The following is a 21,649-nucleotide window of genomic DNA, read 5'->3' on the forward strand; positions in this document are numbered from 1 at the left end:
TTTCACGGGAGTCGCCTAAGACCATCGGAAAACACATATTTCGGATGGTCTTAGGAAACAATTTTATGGTTGGGGGGTCACTACAACATGAGGAACTGTATTAAAGGATTGCGGCATTAGGAAGGTTGAGAACCACTAAGCCATGGAGTATTGTTATCTGATATTTTATTTTATTTGATACTTGATGTACTTAATTTGTTGCCTCCTTATTCTATCTAATTCTATTTTGTATTATTACCTGTTGTTTTATATGTATTTTGTAGAATGTAAGCCATTGGCAGGTTTCATTTTTATCGATTTTATTGTCTACATGTACAGCGCTGTGTAAATCTACAGCGCTATATAAATAAAGTATAATAAAAGTACATTGGGATCAGGCCATGAGTCTCCCCCAAGTTTCAGTGCTGGAATTGGGCTCCCACATGAAGACTTTGAGGGCAGCTCTCTTTTTCCTGGGTTATTGGAGCTAAGATCAGGGGTGACTGTGGGTCGAACGATGCGAATTGACGTTATAACGTGAGTGTTTTATCACACCTGGTTGCCCTTCAGAATCGAGGGGGAATCGAATCCAAAGCAAGTCACGTGATGCGGATTCAGGCAAAGCGGAGTGAGTGCAAATTGTATTACCATACCGGTGCATACTATGCGGATTCAACTATTCAAATTGGGACCCTTGCGCATGCTCAGTGGGGCTCTGGATGCATCCTGAACCTTTGCACTTCCGGGGTGAAGAAGGGAGCCTGGTTCCACTTTCACGGGAATGACAGCTTCCCCTTTCTTCCTCCCTTCTATTTCCTCATCCCTGGCAGCCAAATTGAAAGGGTCCTCCGTGTCAGAGCCCCCATCCATTTCAGCCACATTGACATCTGTCCTCCTGTCATTCTCCTCATTCTATTCCATCTACATCTCTGCTTCCCTTTGTAACAGTTGCCTTCTCTTGAGACATTGAGCCTTCTCTGCCAGAGAGCTCTGGTGCCTCAGCAAACTAATTTCTTAAATTATTATTATTAATAATATTATTTAAAAAATTTGTTGTTAATATTATTATTATTATTATTATTATTATTATAAAATAATAAATTATTTTAAAAATAAAGAATAATATTATTATGGGAGTTGGAGTTTGTTGTGGGGTCCTTGGCTCAAGGCTATGGAATTCTGGGAGTGCCATCTCTCCCTGCAGCCTCCAGTTTCTTTCCCTTCAGATCTGTCATCTGGACCTACCCTCCATCCCTAGCCTCATGTGAATGATAGGGAATGTCACCTATCTCTAAATGTCCTCTGCTTCATCCGAATGTATCACCCACCGGCAAAATTATTGTTATTATTATTTTGCAGTGAAAGAATTTTTTTATTAATAATAAATTTGTTTCACTGCATAATAATCAGTGTAGAAACTGCAGTTCTACTTGGAAGTAAACCCTGCCTCCACCTTGGCCCCACTTTGGAGAACATCCTGCCCCCCCCACCCCCAAAGAGTCCTTTAGAAGCTTTACTAACCCCACTCTCTCTCTTTGCCCCCCTCTTTTCCCTTTCTCTCCCCCCCCCATCTTCCCCCTCCTCCCCAGCATGTCTCCTGTCCACGTTAAAATGGGAAGGCATTCATTCAGAGGGGAGCACCAGAAGCAAATGGGACAAAATTGCAGCACAGCATCATGGGAAATTTGCAACACGAGGGTTTTGCGGTGGTGTTCCAGAGCACAAGCAAACTGGAATTCCACACCAGCCCAATTCGCAGGGAATTCAAACCGAGCCTCAATGCGAATCCCATCAACTCACTTATTTAGCAGACTCCCCAAAATGAGGAACCAGTAAGGGTTCAGTTTGGAAACCCCGCGCAAAGAGCTCCCATTGAAAGGAACCAGGTGTGAAAATACATTAACGTTATGATGTGAATTCGCATTGCTTGATTGGAAAACCCCCGTTTGATAAACACCATGCATTCATTCATCTCTGAATCAGGAGGAGTCCCATAACATTCTGGACAGGCAGAACCATAACATCGCTTCTGCTCCCCTTTTCCACATCCCCTTTGCATGCTGTGGGCCCCAAATGGGGCCCTTTACTTGGCTGGCGTCAGAGGTGCTGAGGAGCAGCGTACAGCTGTGGTCCAGTAACTGGGTGCCCAGCCATGAGGTATGTCCTCCCAGGGTTCCCCCAGAGCATGATGTCATTGCTGGGCATCCAGGTACAGGACCATAGCTGGAGGTTGCTCTGCCAACCGCCCCACTGCCCATGGTCCTTGGAATGTGTGTGTGTGCAGCAGCTAAAAAAGGTGGGTTGGGGAGGCAGTTTGGCCACTGCTTGGGCAGGAGAGGATACTGGCCCCTGTAACAACCAGACAGTGGGTTGGAATTGCATTTGCCTAACTTGCTAACATGAGGCCAGCCCATATTTGTGGAAGTGCCCAGGGATTCCACCCGATCCCTAGCCAGCCTTGCCCATGAGTCTTGCCTGGTGACTTAAAGGGCAGGGAACTTTTCATGGAGGATAAGAGCGGGAGGCTGGCTCAAGGCTGCCTGGAGTTCCAGGCCCAGGCGGCTTGTAGGCAACACACAGACAGCCATTGCATAAACACAGAAAGCACTCCCAAGCCCTTCTTTGGGAAACTGGGCCTAGCCGTGGCAACCCAGGAGGGGGGGGAGCGCAAACTCTCCAGTGCCAAGAGCGCCCGTCTCCTGCCACCACTGACTCTCTGCGCCCAGGGCTCTCCCCATCTCCTTGCCTCCGTAGCCCTTTCCCCCACAGGGCTGGTTACCTGACCTTTGCCCTCTGGCAATATGGCCCAGGCTGGCTTCTGGTGGACCTTCTGCACTATTGGGGAAGCTCCCAGCAGCCTCATGCCAGAAAGTGGTGGGGCTTGGGAACCTTTGGGCACCCTTATGCCACCTGTCTGGCTGAGAGACCATGGGGGTACCTGGCCTCCACAAAGCCTCCCTCCTCCAGAGTGGCCGTGATCCCATTGACTGATGTGGGGCTGCTTTTTATCCAGGGGCTCATACAAGAGTTGGGGCTCAAACAGATTCCATGGGGGGCTTGGGCAAAGGCTTCGCGTTCAAAGTGGTCTTTGTGGCTGGAGGAAATGCCTGGAGTCCCTGTATTGGCAGAAACGTGGGATATAAGAAAATAACAACAACAACAACAACAAATGTGGTGGGCAGCATTTTTAAAATGCTAAAAGTTGTGCCAAAGAGAGAAATGCCAGGTACTCCACACACTGGTATCCCTTCCTTCCTTCCTCCCAAAAGGACCAGGGCCCTTTGCCCACAGACCTGGAGAGTGTCTCTTTCCCGCCAGGACCCACCCAAGAGGCCACTGCCATGTGGGTCCTGGGGTGCCAGGGCAGCACCCCCAAATGGAGAGTCCTCCCCTCCCTCCTCTCCCTGGGGCTTCCCCCAGGCCCCATGAGACCCTCCAAGCAGCCCTTGGGGTCCCTGCCCGATGGTCCTCCCGTGGCACCATGCCCACCTGGCCAGGGCTGGGCAAGGGAGGCCTCCAAGGCCGAGTCTGCCCCGCCCGGCTCTTGACCAGAGGGCAGCCCTGGCCCTCTTCGGCCAGATGGGCACAGATGGCTGTCGCGCAGCCCCCCAGAGACCCTTGGCTCCTGGTCCTCGGCCCCTGCCCCTCTCTCGTGGGGCCGCTCTTTGGGGCGGGAGGGCTGCTGCTGTCGGAGCTCGGGGGTCTGGGGCTGGAAAGCCGGTGCCTGGCTGGGGCACCCCTCGGCCGAGGGAAGGAGGAGAAGACCTCCGGGGCCCTGCCCGCCTCCTGCCCCCGCGGCCCCCCTCCGGAGCTAGGCGGGCGGGGGCTCCTACTCGGCGGCCTCCGCTGCCTGACTGCCTGGCTCCGTCCGCGCGGTGGCTGCTCCCGGAGAGTCCGCCGGAGCGGAGCGGAGCGGAGCAGGGAGGGCTGGCCTTGCCCTCGGGGCCGCTGGCGGCGGAGACGTCGGCGAGCGGAGCCCGAGAGAGAGGCGGCCGCCGGAGGTCCCTTCGGAGGCGGAGCCCCAGCCCCAGCGCCGCCGCCGCCCGCCCCCTCCTCCTCCTGCTGCTCCTCCTCCTCCTCCGCGACGAAGCCGAGGAGCGACGGAAGCAGCCGCCCGAGAGAGCGACCCACCGAGCCACCGACCGCCCTCCGCCGGTGCTGCGGCGGCCCAGGCGGCCATGGCCCTTCTCCGCCGCGGAGGCCTCCTCTTCCTCCCCTGAGCAGGTAAGGCCGGACCCGGCAGGGAGGGAGCCAGGCCAGCGGCGGGGCCTGGCAGCAGCCTAGGCCGCCTAGGCCTCCCTGCCCAGCCTCTCGCCTCCTCGCCCGGCCCTGGCCTCTCTCTGGGGCGCCGCCCCTGCCTGCCTGCCTGCCTGCCTGCCTTTCGGGGCTCCAGAGGCAATCGGCGGAGGGGCCTCGGCCTGGCCCTCGGGCCCGAAGGGGAAGCTGCCCGGGCGCCTGTCCGGAGAGTGTCCCTCGGCGGGACGGCAGAGCCAGGGCCCCGCTCCCTTCCCCTCCGGAGGCCCTGTCCTGTCCGCCTGCCAACAAAGGGACGCTCCCGGGCCCTCCGCCGGCCGCCCTTCCTCTGCCTCCCTCCCCAGCGGCAGCCCAGCCCCAGAGCCTCCCCCAGCAGAGGCCCCGGCGGGTCCCCTCGGCCCGGGCCCTGGACCCTGGAGGGGGCTGGGCAGGGAGCCTCGGAAGCAAGGTCCCAGAAGGGCCCCTCGGAGCAAGGACCGGCCGTTCCTTGGGGGCCAGCCTGGTCCTGGGAAGCGGGGCAGGGCCTTGCCAGCCTGGCCTTCTAGCCCCCAGCGCTGGGCACATGGAGGGAGGGGCGCAGGGGCTGCTCCCAGCCTTGCGGGGAAACGGGCAAAGGCCCTGCCCAAGGGCAGCACTGCCAGCGGCCAGGGAGCCCAGAGGCCGCCGGCCTTGTCCACTTGGCCCTTTGCAGCAGGCTGCTCTTCTTCTCCAGGCAGGAAGAGGCCCTGGGCAGCCAGCGATGCCCACTTGCCCAGCTGCTGCCCTTGTTGACCCCAGTGAGCTCAGGCTTTCTTCCGAAGCTTCTGGGGAGACAGGCCCCGGGGGCAGCTGGGCTAATCTAGGGGGAGCCATGGCTTGGCCGGATGCAGGCCCTCTGCCACGGAAGGGCCTGGCTCCTCCTTTGCCTCTGTCTGGCCCTCCTTGGGCTCCTGGTTGGTCTGGAGGGTATGGGGCACACGCTCCTAGCAGGGCCCTTCCAGAATGGCCCAGGAGGCCCCGGGTGGCTGGGGCTGGGATGCGGGAAAGAGCGCCTCTCCCCAGATGAGCCTCCTTCCCAGGCCCCCAACTCCTTGGGGAGGGCTTCCTCTCCGTCCCAGGCCTCTCCCTGGGGAGGATGAGCAGACAGAGCCTTCTTGGTGGCTGCACCCAGATCGCCTACCTTCTTCCCACTGGCAAAGACCCGCTTTATTTAAGTATGTAGAGAGCACCTTTGTAGCACATTTGAGACTAAAGGAAGGAAAGAAAGAAAGAAGTTGGCAGCACAAGCTTTGCTAGACTGAAGTCTTTTTCCAAATGCATCTGAAGAAGTGGGCATAAGTCTAGGAAAGCTCATGCAGCCAACTTCTTTCTTTCAGTGCTATAAGATCTCTCTATATACTGATTCTACAGACTAAGGGGGCTTTGAATTCAGCCTCTTTATTTAAATGAGCTTTAACTGTTTGTTGCAGAAGGGTCTGTTAATGAGGTATGCACTGTACTTTGGCTTCCTTCAAGTGCTTCTAGACTGTTGTAAATGAGTACTTTTAAATGCAATTGTCTGCTTTTCTCACTAGTTTCTCACAATGGTTGGGTTTGATATTTTAGCTGCACTTCCTTTCAGTCTCTGATGGGAGCCACTTTGTGCCCTTTTGGGAGAATGGCAAGATACAAGGGAAGTAAAGAAACAGTCTCTGCTCCTGCCAGCCACTCAGGGCGGCTGCAGACCAGTGCCTTTGGGGTGAGGCACCCCCGCTTTCCCCTCCCTGGTTTGTAGGGTGCTCCCTTTTTGGCCAGCAGGCACCCACCTTGGTCCAGCGCTGACCTTAGAGTCCCTGCTGTGATGCTGGCACCTCGTTTTGTATGCAGGAGAACAGGATCAGAATTCCTAATTTTGGTGGGAAGGGCCTGCTCCAGTTCTGGCTTACTGTGGCCATATGGGCTGTTCTGACCCGGTCCTGCTCAGGACCTGTTCCTGGGACCAGAACCAGAAGGCACCCTGGCCTTGGCAAGAGGGGGCTGTGAGGGGCTGTGGGTGGGATTTGAAGGGCCACAGCCTCTAGCCTCTGACTGGCAGCTGCAGGGACGTAGCCAAGGGGGTGGGTTCTTGGGGTCCGGACCCCCCCTTCCATTAGAAAAATGAATGGTGTGTGCTGCTGCGCCACCGCACCCAAGCCCCATTATAATGGTGGCACTTAGTCTGGACCCCCCCCCCCCTTCCTAAAATCCTAGCTACGTCCCTGGCAGCTGCCACTCACTCAGTCAAATGTGATCTGTTTCCACTTTGTGTATTGAGCCAGGCACCCTGAGCTCCTGAGGTGCTCCTCTTTTTTCTTGCCTTGTGGGGATTTAGGCTGCAGCCTCTGCCCCATAACTTTCTGTGGCTTGGTCCCATGCTGGGTGGCTGGACATGCGGCAGGTTTCGGCTTGCTGTAGCTCAGAGGGTGAAAATCCTGTGACCCTCTGGCGGACATTGGACTGCAGCTCCCAGTCTTCCTCACCAAGGGCTGTTCTGGTGGAGGCTGCTGGGAGGTGTAGTCCAACAAGACCTAGAGGGACACAGGGTTCCCACAGCATCTGCAGCTGTTGGGGCTGCCATCCAGGTCATTGCAGGGCTGCGATCTCAGCAACCTTGGCTGGTCCAAAGCAGAGCAGCAGAGTAGTAGGTCTGAGTGCATGGCTTCTTAACTCTTCTAGTGATTGGGATCAAACTATTGTTCCTGATGCTCTGTAGGTCCAAATGGACAGCCTGAAGGGCAGGCCCTGGAGCACTAGAGGCCCATGGCTGCAGGGGCTGGGCCTCTTTGCCTTGCCTTACTTTGCCTTGCCTTGCCTTGGCAGCTTCTTGCCTTTGACACAAACTGTCCCAAAACTCTGCCTTAACTTGGCCCTTCTTTGTGGACTTTCTGGGCTTTCCTGCTTCTTGGGACACTTTTCTGAGATTTCTCTTGCAAAGTCCTATTCTTGTGTTGTAGAACTGTCCCTTGAGTAGCTGCCATGTCCCAATGCACCCTGGTGGTTCTTTTTTAGGGAGACTGATGCACTTGAGGGGGGGGGGCTGTTTCTCGCTGATATTTTGCTAACACCGGTGGTCCGGTTCCCCACAAAAGTTTTATTTTTTCCTTCCCCTGCCTAGTTGGTCCAAGAGACAAATGCAGAGTTTGGGACATTGTTTTGCCCAGTAGTGCAACAGTAGCATGTTGTTTTTAACAGTAGCCTGGTATAGTGATTGAAGGCTGCATCCACAGTGGAGAATTAACCCAGTTTGGCACTGCTTTTCAGCGTACTGGCTCAAGGATATGGAATTCTGGGAATTGGAGTATGTTGTGGGGCCCAGAGCGGGTACCCTTTCTCAGCCTGAGAGGAGGGCAAAGGTGACCTCTGAATAAACATTGCCAGGAAGTTGGAGTTGCCTTGAATGCACATAACAACAGTGTGGCAGCAAAGAGCCCAGGGCCCAGGAGAAAGTGGACAAGTGGGAAGGATTGTGGGCCTGGAGCCCCTCCGCTGCAACCCTCAGGGTGGTCTCAGCAGGAGACCCCACTTCGCAATGGGGAGTTTGCTTGACCCTGTCAGCAAAGAGCAAGGAGTGTTGAATGGGGAAGGGGCAGAAATGGCATCAGAGGCTTGGCCTTCAGGGCTTCAGAAGAGAAAGATTGGGAGGGGGTCATGAGGGGCTACGGATGTTATTGCTTCAAAATGGCATCATGACTGGTAATGCTGTGCTATTCTGAGGGTAACGCTTCTTCCCCATTTCTAAAACATGGGGGGGGACAATAATTTTGGCCACTAATGTTTCGTATTACTTGTACAACTGTTTGTTTTATTTACAGTAAGTAATTTTAAAACATTTCGAAAGCCACTAACAACTTTTATTGTTGTTGTTATTGTTGTTGTTATGTGGCTATAAGTTGACTCTGACCTATAGCAACCTTGCCCTGGGGTTTGCTTGGAAACATTTCTTCCAAGGAGGTTTGCCACTATTAGCTTCCTCTGAAGCGGAGAGACTGACTTGCCCAAGAAGACCCAGAGGGACTTCGAGGGCCAAGCAAGGGTTTGAACTCTAGTATTCCAGAGTCTTAGTCCAACACGCAAAATTATTAAGCACATTGGCTCTCATTGGTGAGTTTTATTCTGGGTAGGCTTCCTCGGAGGCTGAGAAAGTGTGACTTTCCCAAGGCCAGCCAGTGAGTTCCCAGGGCTGAGCAAGGACTCACAGCTTGGACTCTCAAAGGGCCCAAACAGACAGGCCAAAATAAAGCTGCTTTGGGCCACTTTGGAAGTGTGCTGTTTAAATGATGCATGTGTCCTAAGTGGCTGGAAGCCGCGCCAAAGCACAGCTTTGGCTCAGCTTCTGGCCTCTTAAGATGCATGTGTCATTTAAACAGCACACTGTTACCCGAAGCAGCTTTATTTTGCCTTGTCTGTTCGGGCCCTTAGTCAAACACTCAAAGCACTACACCACACTGGCTCTCATTGGGAAGATTTATTTGAAAGAGGTTTACCACTGCCTTTCTTTTAGGCTGAGAGAGTGTCACTTGCCCAAGGCCCCCTGGGGATTTCCAGGGATTTGAACCCTGGTCACTGGAGTGGGCATCCAGAGCTCAAACCACGACACCATGCTAGGTCCTGGATTCTAAATACCCTCCTTATGGCTTTCCATGCCAGAAGAGCAGCCTTCCTGCCCAGGCATCCTCTACCAAGCTGGTCTTTGCACAGGGGAGCATCCCTTGGCTGTCAGGGGAGCTGGGCCTGGCCGGCTGGAGACCTCTGCCATCGATCAGGAGCACCACCAGCAGCAGAGGCAGTGGCGTTGGCGTGGCGGTGGTGCTGAAAGGCCGCCTGTGTCCAGCTTGCTGTGTGGCCTGGGTTGAACTCCTTCCTCCCTGGCAGAGGATGCTCTGAGCAAGGCAGGCGAGCTGGGCTCCCAGCGGCCCAAGTTGGAGGGGAAGCTGCCCCGATCTTCGGGGGCCTGGTATCCTCCTTGGCCCAGCACCTCCATGCTGCTGGGAGTGGATGGGGAGGCAGGGGGAGATAGAAGTGGGGGGTGGGGGTGGGTTAGGCTGTGGAGTCTGGAGCCAGTCCCTCGCATGGCAAGAAAATTGCTGAGTAGCTGCTTTCCAAGTGGCCGTGACCAGAACCGGCCTCGGCTGCCAGAAGCAACAGCCCTGGAATTTCCTCTGCCTGGTGCCAGCTCATCTCAAGCCGGCCAGTGTGTCTGCGATGGGGCCGGCCAGGCAAGCAGCTGGGGGGGGGGAGTCTCCTGGAAGAGGGGCTCGAAGCCCAGACGAAAAGCTCCCGCAGCCCAGCCCAGCCAGCCCACCCCTGCCTTTCTTCCTCTGGGCCTGGTTCTGATTTTCTCTCCCAGGATGGGGCTGGTTTGCATTAGGAGGCCCCCTCCTTGGGCTGCTCCAGAGTTCCCCTTGCAGCTGCTAATGAGCGGAGCCTCCTCCTGCGCTGGCTCTCCCATCTCCCCTTTCCCCACCAAGCTTTGGCTGCACTTGGAAAATTTTATAGCCTTCTCTGGAGGGAGGAAATGCCAGCAACGGCTGTCTCTGGTTTTTATGAGGGGGTCCCAGCTGAAGGGGGAGAGAAGCCAACTTGCCCCCACTTCCATGCAAGGAATTGCTTCTGAAAAGGAGCAAGACTTTCCTGGGTGGGTCGGTTGGGGCAAGTCTGCTCAGAGAGGCAGTGAGAGTTGCAGGGCTAAACCCATCATTGCACTGGGAGCTTCCTAGCTCTTGGCAGCTGACCCCTGGCAGGAGTAGTGGGTGGCAGCAGAGACTTGGGGGAGGGGGGTTGAGAGTGGTCTAGGGCTGGAGGTGAGGTGAGGTGAGGAGTAGCCTTGCAACCCCTTGTTCCACAGCCTAACAGCCTGTTTCCACATGGTACGATTATAGCAGTTTGATCCACTGATTGCCATAGTGCCATCATCCTTCATAACACTGGTATGTGTAGTTAGAATTTTTTCCCCGGGGAGCTGTAATCCACTTCCTTGAACTACAGCATTCTCTAGCAGCAAGAATCCTAACTACATTTCCTCAAACAACATTCCCCTGGATTCTGTGGGGTGGAGCTGTGGCAGCTGAAATGCAAGTAACCTCCTGTAACTGTAGTGTAGACACTCCCTGTGTGGGGCCAGGGCCTTGGCAGCCTCTGCCCTTTGTGCCCCTGAAGTGTTTGTGTGGGTGGGGGAAGTGTAGCCATGGTGGGTGTCTGGGTCCAGGAGAAAACCCAGCTCAGGTAGATTACAAAAATCTGATGGCAGCAGGGAGCCTGAGTCCCACCAGACGTTGTGGTGATTGTTCTTGGATTGCAGTTCTCAGCATGCCTCATCATTGGCTATTGCTATTGGATTGCATGCCCCAGCAGCCCATTTGGTGAGGACTGTTCAGAGCCAGCAACATCTGGAGGGGTGTGTGATTCCCACCACTGCCATGCCTGAACTTAACTTTCATTTTTGGGGGTTTTGGTTCCTGGTGTCAACCTGCTTTCTTCAGGTTAAGGTTGTTCTTGGGGTCTGGTTGCTTAGCCTGGGCTGAGAAAACATTTGCAGGGTGCCTTACTTGTAAAGGTGATTGAACAGTGATGAACAGCGATGTTCTCCAGGGCTGGAGGATGGTGGTGCTGGGACCCATTAAAGTGCTGGCCATTCTGTACGCTTTCAAGCAGATGCATCCACTCTGTTGCAGTTGCTCCCAGCTCCTCTTAGGCATTTTGAGGAAGCTGTCCTGACCTAAATAGCCTAAAGGCACCGGATCTGGTCTGATCTTGTTAGCTAAGTGGGGTCAGTTAGTTAGTACTCAGATGGGAGACCACCAGGGAATTCCAGGTGCTGTAGGCTGTATTTCAGAGGAAGGAACTGGCAAAATGACATGTGAGGATTCCTTGCCTGGGAAAACCCTGTGAAATTCATGGGATCACTATAAGTCAAGAGCTTCTTGAAGGCGTGCGCACACACATACTTCATGTAATGAGATGCTTTTTTGTGAGCCTGGCCATGCAGTGTCTCTTCTTTTGTGGTGTGAGGTCACAGCATGGAGATGAGACACAAATGATCTTACCTTCCACTGATGTTGGACAGGAGGGGGCTTTCCCCTTTGCTTTGCCCCTTTTGTGAGGCATTGTCCCTTGCCTTCCTATCATCTGCTGCTGTGTTGCGCCAGTTCCAGTCCTCCTGACCTACTGAAACAATTTCTCTGCTTTGAGGAAAGAGTCCTCAGCCTTGATGGCGCTGCTTCACTGATCCTTCTTGGCTCTGCTCATTTGGGCCCAGATTTTTCCCAGCTAAAGGCAGGCTTCTGGGTCTCTGTGCCAACTGCTTTCAAACGTATTTGCACGGGACCCAATGAATCTTTGCCTGCCTCATTAATGACATCGGGTCGGGTAGGTGGGGACAGATGCTTTAACTCTTTCTGGCTCAAGGCTATGGAATTCTGGGACTTGGAGTTTGTTGTGGGCCCAGAGCGAAGCAGAGCTCTGCTTTGGGCCCCACAACATACTCCAACTCCTAGAATTCCATAGCCTTGAGCCAGAAAGAGTTAAAGCAATGTCAAACTGGGTTATTTCTTCAGTGTGGATGCAGCCTTAGACTGGGATGTTTTGCTTTTACTGCTGCGGTTTATTGCTGGTGCTTCACATTTTTAACGTTTTAACACTTTAGTGTTGTGGTACTGTTTCAGCTAATTTATTTGTTTAAGTTGTAAAAATTTGTGCTTTTATCATCATCACTTTATATTTATAAACCTTCCCCAGGGGCATTTTCCAGTTGTATAGTATAGTTATATGTTGAATAAATAAAAATATTCTAGGACCGAGGATGTACAGGGAGTCAGGAGGGAAAGGGAGGCTTTCTTCTTCCCTCCTTCCCTCTGCACTGTGTGGCTTCCAAGGCAAGGATCAGGACTGCAGCTGAAATTGTAATGGAGATGAAGAAGTCCCATGAGATGAAACATTACTTGTTTCTTGTAGCCCATAACCATGAAGTTCCTCCCTCCCATGGTTCCCACCCATTTTCCAACCCAGACCACCACTGTGGCACAAAGTGAGGGCAGGCATCTGCCGTGGCAGGAAATTCCAAAGCACTTGGGCAAATGAGCCAAGCCACAAAGGACTGAGAACAGCGGCCTGTACAGTACAAGTTGGGGGCAGAATGGGTCTTGTGTGTGTGTGTGTTTGCTTAATGGGGGGCACGATGGCTCCGCTTGACTCATACATTTATGCCACCCTGGAGTGCCAAGATGAGCCTGCTTTGGTGAGCTGCAAGGCAGCAGTTGGGGCTGCTGGGTGGAGTAGCAGTTTTCCATTTGGACTGAGTGTGAGCCTTGTGGCAAAGCAGCCCACTTTCCTTTGCAGTTCTGGGGTGCACCGATCTGGCTGGGAAAGTGGCAGGCAGGGAGGACCCTTGGTAGAAAGGCTGCTGCTCCTGCTGTGGCTGGAGCCAGGACTGTGGGAGGGACTGGGCATTTCTTCCTGCCTCTCCTGGGCCAGAAGAAGGAGGGGAAGGGTCCTGCCAGTGTGTGTGTGTGTGTGTGTGTGTGTGTGTGTGTGTGGTCTCTTGAAGATGCCTGACAGAGTGAGGTGGCCAAAGAGGCATGTTTGTCCACTTGTCCTCTCCAGGGATGAAAACCCAAGCTGCCAGAGAGCTGAACCTCCTCCAGCTTCTCCTCCTCTGCCTATTCCTCTCTGCCCTCTCTGCAGCCACAGGGCAGTGCCCAGTCTCTCAGTGGTTTTGGTAGACTTCCTCAGATGCGCTGCCCATGCATTTCTTCATTCAGGGCTGGGAATTACATGACCCTCCAGATGTGAGTAGACTGAAACTCCCAGTGGGCCTTCTTAGCAACACAGCGGGTAGTGAGGAATGCTGGGCATTGCAGTCCACCAACACTTGGAGGGCTGCACAGTTCTCCCACCTTGTTTTATGGTGTCTCTGCTTCAATGAGGCCTAGTGACCTACCTGAATTTGTTTTGATTAAAGGAGAGATGTTCCGTCCTGCACAAGCCATGGGCAAGGGACCCAGTGGCCTGGTGCCATCAGGGGCATGCCAATCCGGGATGGAGAATTGGAGGGGGAGAAGAGGTCAGCTATCTCCACTTCCATCCCCACAGGAAGGAAGGAAGGAAGGTGGGTGGGTGGTGGCTGAAATATCAGCGTTTGGAGGGCATCTCTTGGTTGCAGCCTGGGGCACATTTTGCTCCTTTTGGTGCAGAAGAAGAAGGGGTGCAGCTGTCTGCCAAGCAGATCCGGAGTGACCTTCTGGAGAGCTACAGTCCTCCCTTTGGGGCCAGTGTGGAAACCAAGGGCTGAGCAGCTACAGAAAGAGACAACCATAACACTGTGACAACACCGTCCTGCTTTCTTGGATAAGGGAAAGATTGTGGGGTTATCCCCACAGCTTAGGACAGTTACTTTGCCAGGCTCCTATCTTCCAGAATCCCCCAGCCAGCATGCATTCAAAAAAAGGCTCTGTTCATGTCTGCTTGCCCCCATCTCCTGTTTGGCTAGTGGGGAAAGCACCCCCCAGCGGCCAGGCCTGTGTCTCCAGCAGTCCAGCTGCGCCAAAGGCAAGTCCCAGTTAGAAGGTCCATGGACTGCAGGGTATGGATGCTGTTTGCTTTTCAGGAGGAGGCTCTGCTGGCGGCAGGCACACTCAGTGGGGCAGTGAGCCTTGGCAGATTGCACCTGGGCCCCTTGGCAGCCTCCTGCCAGACCCAGCTGCCTCTCTCTCTCTCTCTCTCTCTCTCTCTCTCTCTCTCTCTCTCTCTCTGTGTGTGTGTGTGTGTGTGTGTGTGTGCGCGCATGCCCCCTGGCACCCCACTGCCCCACTGTACTCCTGGAGGTCCAGCCTTCCCTGCTGGGCCAGAGAAGGGCTGCTGGTCCCTCCCTGGGAGGGGTTCATGGAGCCACTGCGGCCTCTGTGTGGGGAGGACTGGTGGGGGTGAAGTTAGGTTTGCTCCAGTTGGCGTCTTTCCCAGCGTGCTTTGGAAAAGCAGTGACCTTTGACCTGCAGCACAAACTCAGCCCAGCACGTGGGAGGCAGAAATTGCTCCCAGACCTTCAGGCTCCAGCCCACAAGAGACGTGCCTCTCTCCGTCCCTCTGCAGCAGTGGTTTCCCTCTCCCTGACTTTGCCCCTCCAGACTCCCAGGCTCTCTCTGCCCCTGGCCCTGGCTCTCTCTTCCTGCCCTCCTGCCTTGCTTGACCTCCAGCAGCGCTCTGGGGGCTGACCTCAGGCTTTCACAGTGGGGGGGTGAGGAAGAGGAGGAGGAAGAGGGTCACACACACCTCCCTCCCAAGTCTTCTGGGGCAGTGCCAACAGCTGCCCCACACTTGCAGCCTCTGGCCTTTCTCTGTTCTGTCCTCTGCTGCCCCATACTGGGCAAAGTGGGAAGAGGAGGGGGTGAGAGAACTTTTTTGTGCCCCACACATCCCTTCCCTCCCTGCAGAGGCTGAGGCCTCTCTGTGGACTCCCTCTCTAGTATATTGGCACAAGGGCCGGGGATGGCACCCCAGAGAATGCAACCCACACTCGCAGTGTGCTAGAGCCTGGGTAGCCCATGGCCTTCAGGCCAGCCCCAGACCATTTCCACAAGGCACCCACCCCAACCCTCCCTTTAAAAACAAAATCAGATGGAAAACCTCCCTCATGTCACGCAGAAGAACTGCCTGGAACATCCTGAGAACAAAGTGGTGGGGGATGTTTTTCTCCATACCCTTGCCTCCCCCCGCCAAAGAAAAACTCATCCTGGAAATCCCTTTCAGCCTCCAGAAACAGCCAATTTGCAGCCCTCCCGGGGGAGGTTTAGTCCACTCCTTCTCTGCCCTCTTTTTGCCAGCCAGCAAACCCCTTGCTGTTCAAAGAGGTCTTCAGCCATTACTGACCGGTGTGGAGGGCCATACAATGAGGTGTGCTTTTTTTAACAGGTAATATGTATTCCATAGGCCTCTAAACTGTATTTTAAATGACTGTCTTAAAAGCAGAGTTTTAATTGGGTGGATGGTTTCATACTTCTTCAACTTTTGTACTCCGTATTGTTTTGGCTGGTCCGTTTAAACCTCTGCTGTAATCCACTCTGTCCCATTGGGGAGAAAGGCAGGATATAAATAAAAATAAACCAGTTAAATAAACAGTAGAGCCCAGGAATGTTGCCTGGCTTCACAAGTTGGAAGCCACCCTCCTGTCTTTTGTGGCCAGGTCTGGGGAACTAGGGGCAGAAGGTCAGCCTGGGATGGAGAGGGCTGGTCTGGCACACACGGTCTTGCTCCGATCTTGCCCCGGCCGTTTGCGGATGGTGTTTGAGGCCCAGGGAGCTCCAGGCGGCTCCTCTTCTCTGCACTGCCCCAGCCTGTCCCTGACTTGGAGGGTTGGGGGGGATTGGCTTTGTGTTTGACTGTGGATGGCAGGCGACCAAGAGGACTGAGTCAGTGAGCTGGCTGGCCACCAGAAATCAAACTGTGGTTTCTCCCCTTTCCCTCCCGCCTGCATGTTTTCTCCCCCCCCCCCAATTTCCCCCTCCTCCTGCTCTTAGCGACAGCTTCGTGTATTCACAACAAAGCTCTGGCTGCTTGCACACCCCTCTTGGGGCTGGAACAAGTGCGAGCTAGTTGGGTTCTGCAGGTGGGGCAGGCTGGGTGGCAGGAAGGCAGGCAGCCCTGAGTCTTTGGGCAGGAAATGCCAGCTGTTGCCAGGCCCTTCCTGCGGGACCAGAGATCGGCCACGTGGGTAGGGCACCCATGGAGGGGTCTGACTCACTCACTTGCTGGCTGACCTCTCAGGACTCCAAAGGAAAGTTTTCCCAAACTTCTTCCCAAAAAGGGTCCCACAGGTATATATACTCGGTTATAAGTCCACCTCATATATAAGCTGAGAGCAGATTTTGGAGCCAAAGTTATGGATTTCTATATAACCCCTGTATAAGTCGAGGGTAAAACTTAGGGGCGTGTAACAAAGGATGCAAAGGATGAAAGAAAGGAAAATGATCCCAAAGCACACTGCTCTTTTCCCACCCAGACATTCAAAAAGGCCAGAAGTGGCAGCGCAGTGGAGAAAATAGAGAAGGATGGTGCTTCTTTTAGTTTCTTCCAGGATGGATTAAGTTCTTGCCTTTTGCCACTCTACTCAGAGAATGGGAGGGTTCCTTTTTTGACAAGAGTTAAGGTACAGTACTTACAGTACATACATTGACCCATGGATAAGTCAACCCAGGTTTTTGGGGTCAATTTTTTAACTAAAATTTCTAGACTTGTATGTGAGTATATACAGTACTCCACACACTTCCATGCCACCACCCTCTGAAGAGGCCAGCCACAGTTGCAAGCGAAACGTCAGGAATAAATGCCTGCAGAAAGTGACCAGATAGTCTGAAAACCCCACAGAAAGCTAAAGACCTCTTTGCCACCTGCTCCCTTGGCCCCATGGCCAATAATGCTTCTTAGGCAAGGCAATGAGGTGGAGGAGGCTAGAGCGCCTACCTCCACTTTTCAAGTGGCGCTTGAACAAACTAGCAGGTTTCATGTGTTGGGAGGTTTAGTGGGCTGGAGTTCACGCCATCAAAAGCTTGAGTCCGTGGTACTAGTCCACAAGAGGAAGAGGCGCCTTGATCAACCGGTTGCACCTTTTATGAGGCCGTGGGATTCTCCGTCCCTTGCAGCAGAAATAGCAACAAAACACACCGCTTTCCTTTCCTCTCAGGCAGTTGTTTCTTTTCCAGTAGCTGGTTTTCTCTTTCTCAGTGCATCAACCCTGGAACTCTTTGCAAGCCTGTCATTTTTGTTAATGTACTTATGGGGGGGGGGGGATGAATTTTAGGCTGTCGTATATAAGAAAGGACTCTGCAGCCACTAGCACATTTGGGTGAGGCAGGGATCTTTTGTCTCTCATTTCTGCTTCTGTCTTGGCTTGAATTGCCATCAGGGCAGGACTTGACCATGGCAAAGTGCTCTCTTGTCCCTTCCTGGTGGCTCTTCTTTTGTGCTCTTGAGTTGGTTTGTTCAGAGGATGACCAAGAGTAACTCCACACCGGAGTAAATAAGGAGGAGAAGTTGGGTTGTGCAAGAGCAGCCGGGAGGCGAGGGGTGGCTGGCTTCCTGGCAGAGGTCAGAGGAGCCTTTGCTGTGGGGTTCCTGGCATCGGGGACTTCCAGCCCTGGCAGCCAAGAGTGTTTCCCAAATAGACTGCCCTCTCTCCATAAAAACATGCAGAAGTCTCTGAGCCAATGCTGAAGCAGGGGGAACGTGGCCCTTGCCTGGGCAAACGGAGGAACCACTCCTCCTCACCCAGGGTCACACAGTATATATTTACCCACTCTCTTCCATGCCAGCATTTTCTGAAAATGCCAGCCACAGATGCTGGTGAAACATCAGGAATAAACTCTTATAGGGCATGGCCATATAGCCCAAAAAACCCACAAAAAACTATAAAAACGGAAGAAGCTTTGCTAAATGTGTATTAAGTCTTGTCTCCCAATTAAAAACAATGGAGAAGGGAACCCTCCTCCTCCTGGTGCCAGGAAAATGCACCCCCAACTCCTTTCCAAAATACTTTGGGAATGTATTTTCATTTCTCTGTTAATTTCTTTTCTATCCCATCTTTCTCCCAAGGTGGGTTATTGTATACATTAAAACAAAATATAGCTCAAACACAATGATGATTAATGAATTTAGAAACAATTAAGTAAACCATCCTATTTAAACACAGTATCTTTTTAGTTTATTTATATGTAACACAGTGTAAAAGCATTAAAATACAGTTTTACAGTACACCTAATACCAGGGGTAGGCAACTTTTTTGAGCAGGGGGCCGGGTTGCTGTCCCTCAGGCGACTGGGGGGCCAAAGCCAGGGGGTGTGGAGCTTCCACTCTCCGGGGGCCAGGCCTCCTCCTCTTTGCTGGCCCCTGACCGGGCCCCAGGCCCCGTCAGAGGCCGGCAAAAAAGCCGGTGGGGGCCGCCAGTGCTGGAGGCCTCCTCCTCTTTGCCGGCCCTTTTGCCGTCACTTGGGCCCTCCAAGAGGGCTCCGGTGGCGGCAGCGGGCCTCTGGGAGGCCCTTTTGTCATTGCCAGGGCCCTCTTGGAGGGCCCCAGCGAAGGCAACTGACTTCGCCTCTAGGCTGCCGCCATTTTTTCCCACGAAATGGTGGCGAAGTCTTGTGCGACCTCGGGGAAGGTCACGCGAGACCTCACCGCCATTTTGAGGGGGGAAATGGCGGCGCCCAGAGCGGCAAAAAGCCGCAATTGGTGGCGGCGGCGGCAGCAGGAGCCGGCCGAAAGGCCTCCACGGGCCGCATCCGGCCCGTGGGCCGGAGGTTGCCGACCCCTGCCTAATACAGTATATGAGCATTAAAAACATAATGATAAGGCTAAAAGTCCAGGACTGTCTGGAGAAGCCATTCATTGCCAAGGGCCTGTGTCCATTTTTGTGCTAGAGGAAGGAGGGGAATCCCTACTTGGCCCCACATCATTCAGAGCAGTGGCCTTGGGCCAGTCACACTCTCTCAGCCTAGTCTGCCTTGCCAAGCCATGGTTTGGATAAGAGTGAGGGGACCTCAGCCCTGAAGGCCAACTGAACCTGACCCTCTTGGAGGAGAGGCGTAGTGTAAGAAGGGCAAGGTGAGCAGTCATTGCTGGAAGATGCAGCAGGTACTGCGCATCCCAGGTTTTGGGGTGGTCTGTTTGAATTGCTTCATTTCTTTTGTTACGTCTTTTTATCCTTCCAGGTGGTGAGCAAGCACATTGCAGGGGGGGAAATAATAAAACTGTTAAAATCATCCTGCTAAGTAAACATCATAGCAACTTAAAAACATAAATAAAAAACAAACTAAACAACATAACTATTATCATCACAGTAAACACAACAATTAAAACCATCACATTAATGAAGTAAAAAAATAAAGCTGTTCAGATGGAGAGTTTGAAGGCAGGTGTCTGCAAGCAGCGAGAGTGAAATGGATCGTAACCGTTGAGTGACTCACAACCCACCCTCATAGAATCCTAGAGATGGAAGGGTCTCCCAGAGGTCATCAGGTTCAGCCCCCTGCACAATGCAGGATCTCCAGCTAGAGCATGGCGTTTCTCCCCACTTATCCAGACATAAGGATTTGGCGTCCCAGCAGGAAGCAGCAGGAGAGCCTTGCTGGATGCTGGTCCCTTATGGGAAGACCAGACGCTGCAGTGAGAAGCCCACTGGGTACCAGAGCATCCTCCTGCCCACATCTCCAGAATAGCAGCTGGCCTTGAGAGGCCTTGAGAGGCACCCTGCCTCTTTGACTGGAGCCTATTGTGACTAGTAGCCACAAAGATCTTTTTTACCCACGAATTTGTCCAGCCCTTTTAAAGTCTGTCCAGCTTTGATGGCCATTTGGCATCTGCTGTTGTGGATTTTGCCCCATAACTCTGCACTGCATGGACTCCTCTTTCACACTCTTTACCTTCAGTAGATGGTCCTAGTACTAGAACCACCCAGGTTCTAGTATTAGGACTATTAGAACTGAGGGGGAAGAAGATCTGCCTTGAACCTTGGTTCATAACTGCAGCGTAGGCCATTTTTTCTCTGAGTAGCCACCAGATGCTTTTGTGTCCAGTGGAAGTAAGATTGGCTGTGGGTGACTAGTAGAGGCAAGTGCTCTCTCATGTTTGGCTGTGGTGGCCCAGGGAGAGTCCCCTCCAGGTTGCAAGTGACCCTCTGAGTGGGCATGTGTGGGATTTGGGGTGTGCAGAGCTTTAGGGTCTCTCCCAGGGGAGGGTGCAAAGGCCCATTGCGGTTCTGTTGGCATATTTGCCCCTTGGAACTCGCCTGTGCCGCCCTGCCCACACTAAGGCTGCCCCAAGGCGGAGTCTGCAGAGGCAAATCCATTCTTCTCCAACACCACCGCACACACACACATATGCATGGATGCACACATGGGCGGCTGCCGTCATCCACTCCTCCTCCCCACCCGCAGTAGGCTTTTCTTGCAGTGGGCAGCATGGAAATAAATCTCTCCTGGTATGGAGCAAGAGGTATAAATATCCCCAGAGTGATGTGATCTTTCCAGCTGCTATTAATAGGTCCCCAGAGACCCAGCCAGGCAGTGCGACAGGCTGGCACTTAAAGGGACAGGGGGGCCCTCCCTCCTCCCCCCCAAACTGCTGCTGTGCAAAGAAAATTAATCGCCTTCTGGGGGAAAGGGTTCATGGCTCCCTGGTTAGAGGTTGAGGCAGCAGCCCAAGCCATGGCGGGCTGGCTGGGCAACTGGCCCTTCATCGGAGGTGACAGCCCCAGTCCCAGTCCCATTTGCCAGCCCTCTCAGTGTTAGCTGGCTGGTTTGTTGGGCCCAGCTAGTTCAGGAGGGATGTCTGACTAGAGTTGAGGGGCTATGGGACCTCTGACCCAACCAGGCCCCTGCTTCTCCCCAAAGAGGTGAGAAGTGTGTCCTGAGGAAACCTTTCCCCATGAGAAGGAGGGCAGGCCAGCAGGCAGGCAGGATCCCTCCCTCCCTCCCTCTTCTGCTGGAGATTGGAGCTTGGCTGGGAAGGAGGGGAGGTCAGCCTGTGTGACAACCATGGAAGGAAGGGGACGGCCAAGCATCTCCCTCCCAGGAGCCCTTGCTGACTTTTAAATGTCAGAAAAGGGGTGGGGGTGTGCCAACCACATAGAATGGGAAGGTGGTTGGAGTTGTTGATGTCACGTGGTTGTTGTCTTCTCCTTCCCCAGAGGAGGCTGCATTCCAGCGCCATTGCTTTGGTGGGCAGTGTGGCATTTTCTCATTCCCCAAATCCCCCCCCCCGACTGCAGCCCCAGGTGACCCTTTGGGAAGAAGAAAGGTCCGCTAGCCACATGGGAGCCGTGGGCAAGGAGTTGGGCATCATGGCAGTTGGGTTGGATGTGTAAGTTGGCCCCAGAAAAGTATCCACACTGCACAGCCAGAGCACTTTGATTCCACATCCAACTGTGGATATGGCTCCTGTGGAATCTTGTGATATTTAAGAGCTTCAAAAGAGCTACTTTGAATTCTCTAGAGCCAACATGAGTGAGCTCTATGGCAGAAATCCCAGGATTCCATAGCAAGTGGTATCAAACTCTTATAACTGCAAGGTCAGCTTCTGGGCAGGAGGAAGTTGACCTCCAGCCTCCCGCATCCTTCCAGCCCTGCTCTGACCAGTCTCCTTTTTCTCCTCCTTTCCTCCGCCCTGCCCTGCCTCATGGCTTACTCTGCCCCACAGGTGCCTTGCCCGCAGGAGAGAGCAGCCGCTGCCTCTGCCTCTGCCGCAGGGACTTGGAGTTGCCTCCAGAGTCGCTGCCCGAAGCCTTTGCCAGTCCAATGCACCCTGACAATAAAGTGACCAACCATGGAAAGACAGGTAACAGCGGCACCCCTTCCCGGCCCCATAATGTGAGCCCAAGCCCCACCTGCACCCTGGGCACCAAGGCCGTGGGGGCCATGAGCCATGGTAGCGGCGGCGCTAG

At 53.8% G+C, this 21,649-nt stretch overlaps 1 protein-coding gene across 6 annotated transcripts in view; it reads left to right on the forward strand.

Annotated features, from left to right (window-relative positions):
- Window positions 1–4,072: 4,072 nt before the first annotated feature.
- The window catches only part of LOC149307049 (B-cell CLL/lymphoma 9-like protein), a 28,300-nt gene continuing 10,723 nt past the window's right edge, over window positions 4,073–21,649 (forward strand). For 5 of the 6 annotated variants that reach the window (XM_089537863.1, XM_089537866.1, XM_089537865.1 and 2 more), the window contains exon 1: window positions 21,216–21,543. In XM_089537863.1, the coding sequence (XP_089393989.1) occupies window positions 21,222–21,543 (322 nt within the window). In that variant the 5' untranslated portion in view covers window positions 21,216–21,221. Of the gene's footprint in view, window positions 4,204–21,215; window positions 21,544–21,649 lie in introns of those variants that run through there. The other variant, XM_089537869.1, reaches the window with a different exon arrangement.

This window comes from Sceloporus occidentalis, unplaced genomic scaffold (assembly GCF_023333645.1).
Source record: "Sceloporus occidentalis isolate IW3139 unplaced genomic scaffold, rSceOcc1.0.p SCAF_9, whole genome shotgun sequence".
NCBI classification, from domain to species: domain Eukaryota; kingdom Metazoa; phylum Chordata; class Lepidosauria; order Squamata; family Phrynosomatidae; genus Sceloporus; species Sceloporus occidentalis.